The 6,752-nt window shown below is 35.0% G+C and overlaps 1 protein-coding gene across 1 annotated transcript in view; it reads right to left on the reverse strand.

Moving 5' to 3' along the window:
- Positions 1 to 6,752, reverse strand: part of LOC106869999 (steroid receptor RNA activator 1) — a 54,237-nt gene that overhangs the window by 31,290 nt on the left and 16,195 nt on the right. The window contains exon 2 of the mRNA XM_014915957.2: positions 1,911 to 2,075. Coding sequence (XP_014771443.1) covers positions 1,911 to 2,075 — 165 coding nt within the window. The remainder of the gene's footprint in view (positions 1 to 1,910; positions 2,076 to 6,752) is intronic.

The raw sequence follows: 6,752 nt of genomic DNA on the forward strand, positions 1-6,752 counted from the left end.
ATATATATGAAACTCAGATGATAAACAGAAATTGGTAAGTTTTATGTAGGAGAATTAATGATTAAGAAACTATCTAATCCAGATGAAGGATTGAAATCTGGCAAAAAAATTTTTTAAATCTTCAATAGCACATTTACAGATAAAATAAAAATTGTTAATTTTTCTTTTTTTGTATGTAAAGATACAAAAAAGATTGCATGATTCTGGGTTTGATCTCACTGCATAGCACCTTAGGCAAGTCTCTTGTATAAGCATCTTGTGAATGAAATTTGCTAATTTGGTTGATGGAAACTAAGCAGCAGTTTGTTAGACGGTCTAAGACAGGCCTGGTCAACTTGAATTACATTGTGGGCCACTTTAATCATAGCAAGTTTTTTTAGGACTGCTTGTATACTGACAGAATTGAAAGCATTTTGCTTTCTCATGCTATTATTACAATAATAAATGAATGATTGTTCATTCAACATGAAATATTATCGTTGCAAAAACAGTAGTATCTTTCTTTTTTACTTATCATTTCAATCTTTAATTTTTGATAAAATTTTTAAAATGCTTGTTAAAATAAACCCATTTCAATAAGTATCAAGTGGGCCACAAGATAAAAGTCTGTGGGCTGCATGTGGTTCATGGGCCTCAGGTTGGCCAGCCCTAGTCTAAGAACATGACTGGTCCAATAAATTGGGTAGTGTGCTTCCAATGAAAAGGTCAGTTTGTTTTCCGTTTGCAACAATGTGTTGTGCCAGTGGTCAAGGCAGTTAACTCTCAAAATGGCTCAGACTATCTAGCTGTACATGGTTACCAAGTTCAATAATTGATGTAACAAATAACTGCAGAGGAAAGCTGTTGTATCTTACTGAAAGGAGAGGCTCTTAGTAGTGAGAAATGAGTCAAGTAGTTGTAGTAGTATTCAAAACTTAATAAGCAACACAGCAATTTACAAAATGAGTGGAGGTACTCTTTTACCAGGAACATATTCTTGCTTTTATTATAGTGCCATATGGTACAGAATCAAACGTGATTATTATATATACATTTATATATAAACACATAGCACGCATACCACTGCCATGTAGGAGGCACCTCTGTGCCAGCACTACGTGAAAAGCACCCATGCCGGTGCCATGTAAAAAACACTTGTGCTGGCACTATGTAAACAGTATCCTTGCCAGTGTCACACAGAAAAGCACCTGTACCAGTCATCATCATCATTTAACGTCTATTGTCCATGCTGGCATGGGTTGGATGGTTTGACTGCACCAGATTCCAGTCTGATTTGGCATGGTTTCTACTTCTGGATGCCCTCCCTAACACCAACCACTCTGAGAGTATAATGGGTGCTTTTATGCACCACTGGCAAGGAAGGGTACTATTTGCATGACACCAGTATCTACTATGACTGATTTTACTTGGGGCTTCTTCTCAAGCATGACATAATGCCAAAGGTCTTGGTCATTTGTCATTTACCAGTGTCATGTGAAAAGTACCTGTGCCAGAGAAGCACCTATGCCAGTGCCTCTGTGCCAGCACCATGTAAACACACCTGTGGTGGTGTCACATAAAAGAGCACCTGTATCAACACCATGTGAAAAGCATCCAGTACATTCTGTATAGTGGTTTGGATTAGGAAGGATATCCACCCATAGAAACCATATCAAAACAGACAATTTGAGCCTGGTGCAGTTCTCCATTTTGCAAGTTCCAGTCAAACCATCCACATCATACAAGCATGGAAAGTGGATGTACGGTAATGATGATGATGGTGATGACTCAAGACTTTCACCTTCACAACAAAAGAAATGATGAACCAGGTCTGAAATGTGTCAATTGAATGTTCTACAGAACCACCAGAAGTCAAAATTTTGACTTGACTGTTCTATCCGCAAAGAAAGTATGAGATTTGTTATACTTACCAGTTTGTTCTTCATTTTGTGATAAATTTGCAGCATTAGCCGCATCATTAGACATAGGATAAGCTACTCTTTTATTCAGCAGTGTTCTTCTTGGATGTGTCTGTTTAGTGTTGACACTAGAATAGTCAAACATTGGGGGATCATTCCATCCCCTCTCTGTATTTCCTGGAAAATAATTGAAGAAATGTGAAATGAGTTTTACAAATTTCTTGAGACACCTTCAGCTGACTCTCACTAAATCAGTCGAACTAGCCGTAAGTAGGTACCACGGTTAGGTAAAGTACAGTTGCTCACTTTATGGTAAATGTTATGTCATTTATGTTTCAATAACAGAAGTTAATAGAGTAGAAAGTGAATTAATACATAATCCAAGCCAGACAAGAATGTACGTGATGAAAGAATTTAAATTAAACAAATACACAAACATCATTTTGTTGTTTACATTTTATTTTCAGGTTTACATTGATGTGATGGTGCTTGTGTTGAAGCAATTGCTTCCACAACTAGAGGGAACATAGAGAATTGTGTTCCTTTGCCAAAGTTATACTAATTAAAAATTTTGAACTCCTGACCATGCAGTCTATTCCAGTACCTTGACTTCACAGCCATGAGGCTAGTATACTAGCACCTTAACCTCACAACTCTAAGTGTCAATGGTGAAATCATATGAAATTATAATGAATGTAATTTGTCATATTGCACATCAATCCAACCCATACTACAATGTTCAAAAGATACTGAATGACAAGGTTGACTCAGGAAGGATTAGAACTCATAATGTAGATAATATTTGACACACCAAATACACTCCTGCACACACTCTCCCTTAGAAAAAAAAATGCTTTTTTTAATTTTATAGGTCTGATCAAACAGATCTATGAAAATGATGCGGTTCAGTCTCGACAGCTAACAAGTAATTTCATGTTTGGGGTTCAAATCCCTACAATTGCTTTATGTTATGAACATGACAACACTGAACATGAGATGTGCCACTGAAACAACAGCATTATATCTGCAACATGCTTATATAAAATAATAGCAATATTTATGGTAAAGACAAGCTACTTTATATATAACCAAGTTCATAATTCAGTGTATTATTTTAGTTGCTTAACTTATTGTAATATTCTAGCCAAACAGAAGAATCAGAGAACACTTAACAATAGTATAAAATTGGTAAATGATGTTTACAAAATAAAACAATTTAATTTTGTCAAGAGTTGATAATCAAATTAGTATCAGGATATGCATTAAGACTAATTATCCAATATTTTCTTTTCAACACAAGAGCAAGCATGAAAACAAATTGAAGGAAATTGAAATGCTGGTCTAGATTCATATCTCATTTGACACTTTTGCTTTTCAGCTAAACAAATATATTTTTTACACTTTCACTGTAGCTAGTTTCATGTTTGATTGTGATAACTAAAAAAAAAAAAAAAAAAAAAAAAAAAAAAAAAAAAAAGAAAGAAAGAAAAAAGAAAAAAATTGAAAGATATTTCACTAATTGATATTTCCAATCTTTTTTATAAATAGGTTTGTGAAAAAAAAAATGTAAATGACTTGGTCTAAATCATTCCTTAGTTTAACATTTTTTAAGAAATTCTTTCTTCTCTGCATATTGTTGATGTTGGTGAGCTCCAGGTTGGGTCTTTCAATAACTTTTTTCTGCTTATTTTCTATTTCACAAATGTTGCCCTGCATTATTTATTGTGTCCTTTATCAAAGACAGACATAGAGTGTGGGGGTTTACATTAATAATAATAACAATAATATTAATGATAATCCTTTCTATTTAAGGTACAAGATCTGAAATTTTGGGGGAGGGGACCAGTCGATTACATCGACCTTAGTGCGTAACTGGTACTTAATTAATCGATTAATAATAATAAAAATAATGAATTTGTTGCATACAGTGCTCAGGTGCACTACAACTCATCAGAAAAAGTAAGCATAACTGCATGAACAGTACATGGGCTATGTACAGAAAGTGAACAAATGAATAAGTCTACAAAAAGAAAAAAAGTTTTTGGATAAATTAAATGAAATTAATTGTAATTCTTTCTAATTTTGGCACAAGGTCAGCAATTTCGAGAGGAAGAGCTAAGTCGATCACATCGACCCAAATACTTAACTGGTATTTTATTTTATCGATCTAGAAGGGATCAAAGACAAAACTAACCGTGGTGGGACTTGAACGTTAATAGTCGGAAGAAATGCTGCAAAGCTTTTTATCCGACGTGGTAATGATTCTACCAGCTCGTTGCCTTGAAATCAGGTTTAATTAACAAAGTAGTATTGCTAACTCACTTCATAAAATACAAGCCGAAACAACTCAAGGGGAAGCTACTCTAAGAATTATCTCCCCATAATCTCACGTTTTGATAAATTTTGCCCTGTAACATAAAACTGATACGCAAAGAATCAAAATCCGAAATAATACTTTCCTCAGTCTGCTTTAAAAGGAATTTTCTATGGGACCTCGATATCTGTATCTCGTACTTGTTGGCATACATTCTGATGTATTGCCTTAAATTCTTTACTTCTTAGTTTATTATTTATTCTCTTCATTACATCATGATCATTTAACTTCCATTTTATCCATGCTTGCATGGGTCAGACGGAATTTATTGAGGTAGAATTTCTACGGCCGAGTGCCCTTCCTGTCACTAACCTTCTACAACACATACATACACACGTATAAATAAAATGAAAGAAACCTGTCATATATATATATATATATATATATATACACACACACACACACACATACATATATAGTTTCTGTCTACCAAGTTCAATCACGAGGCTTTGTTGGCCTAGGGCTATAGAAGATACTCTGCCTATGGGAATTGAACCTGAAACCATGTGGTTTGGAAGCACACTTCATATCACACAGCCACACTAGTACCTGTATATGTAGCTTGCAAGTCAATGTCTCGTTGAAAAACATTCAATGTGCAAAAGCTGTCTCTATTAATATTAGTGTCGCAAATTTAAAGGAAGAAAAATTCAAAATTTGATACACCATAACAGTTATGTTGCAATTTTATTTCCTGTGAACTACTTTGGTATATCTTTACCAAATATTGCACCAAAGAAATAAATGTCTTAAAGGTTGTCATAGAAATGTAGCTTCCCTGCAGATTCAGCTTGTATCATAGAACTCATTTCAGTTTTTGTGTACAGAACCCAGAATAGATGGAGAATTAAGTTTGCTTGGAGTCCAATGTTTGATTCAAATTGTGTCAGTAGCTCCATTACAGATTTAACGCCACATTTTATCTTTCTTCAAGTTATTCCTTCAAGTTTTATGGTTCTTCACAGAAGGTACATCATACACTTGAAACATTCTTTGATATCATTATCAAACATTATATAAGCACACTATGCGAGGGGAAATATTTGTAGCTTCATCCATCAAAAATGAATTCATTGTTGCTGTCTTGATTTCATTTAATATTGATTTTCTTGGACAAATAGACAGAGAAAAAGGCTTGATTCATTCTGAATATGCTTTGACACTTGGGTTTCTTTTCAGAAAACACAGCATCTGCATGGTTCTTCATAACACTATTATATTGGGGGGGGGGGAACCCAGCTAGACCACTTCAAGGAAGCTTTCTGTGTTTGAACTTGTTTAGCTTTTATCCTTACTACTGAATGGTATTCCTTGATGAGCCTTACCCACCACTTCTACCACCACTCTTGATCATATTTCTTTAGCTCTCTGTTTCCCTTAATTAATTGCAGCTTGTTTTTACTTATTTGCCTTCATTGAGATATTGATAGAATCAGAAAGACCACAGCAATTGTGTTTATTGCCAGAATAAGCTTTTTCTTTTTGCTTTAGGCACAAGGCCCAAAATTTTGGTGGGAAACAACTAATTCAATTATATCAATCACAATGCCTGATTGATACTTGTTTTATTGACCCAGAAAAGATGAAAGGCAAAGTTGACTTAGGTGAATTTGAATTTAGATTGAAAAGCTTGAAGAAATATCAAAGTATACTAATGATCTGACATCTTGCTAGTTCCAGAATAATAAATATTTATATATATCTTTATTGTTTTCTTTGCATGTGTTTGTGTGTGTGGTGGGAGGAGACAGCATTTATTTAATAAACCAAGAATTCATCTAGAGACAGGCTAGTTTTGTCATAGCAAAAGGCTCAGCCAAATTATTATTTAATCCTAATTTGGCATGATAATGATTTGTAACACAGACACAAAGTCAACGTATTAAAGTGATAGAGGAAGTGTATCTAGGGCAGAATGACCAACCACAGCTGTTGTTACTTATAGGAGAATTGCATCATTATACAATAAATAATCTAGATGTTTTTATTAATGAAAATAGATCTTTTTTTTTTTTAAACAAAAATTTCATATTGAAATTGCAAAGCTTATGATATGCACTTTGATAAATTATTTATTAAGTTTATTATTTGCACATTGGAGACGGCATTAGTTGGACTTTTCACATATTCATCATCATCATCATCATCATCATCGTTTAACGTCCGCTTTCCATGCTAGCATGGGTTGGACGATTTGACTGAGGACTGGTGAAACCGGATGGCAACACCACGCTCCAGTCTGATTTGGCAGAGTTTCTACAGCTGGATGCCCTTCCTAACGCCAACCACTCAGAGAGTGTAGTGGGTGCTTTTACGTGTCACCCGCACGAAAATGGCCACGCTCGAAATGGTGTCTTTTATGTGCCACCCGCACAAGCCAGTCCAGGGGCACTGGCAACGATCTCGCTCGAAAATCCTACAGGAGCCAGTCAGGCGGTACTGGCAACGGCCACGCTCAAAATGGTGCATCTCATGTGCCA

This window comes from Octopus bimaculoides, chromosome 16 (genome assembly GCF_001194135.2).
Source record: "Octopus bimaculoides isolate UCB-OBI-ISO-001 chromosome 16, ASM119413v2, whole genome shotgun sequence".
In the NCBI taxonomy this organism is placed as follows: Eukaryota; Metazoa; Mollusca; class Cephalopoda; order Octopoda; family Octopodidae; genus Octopus; species Octopus bimaculoides.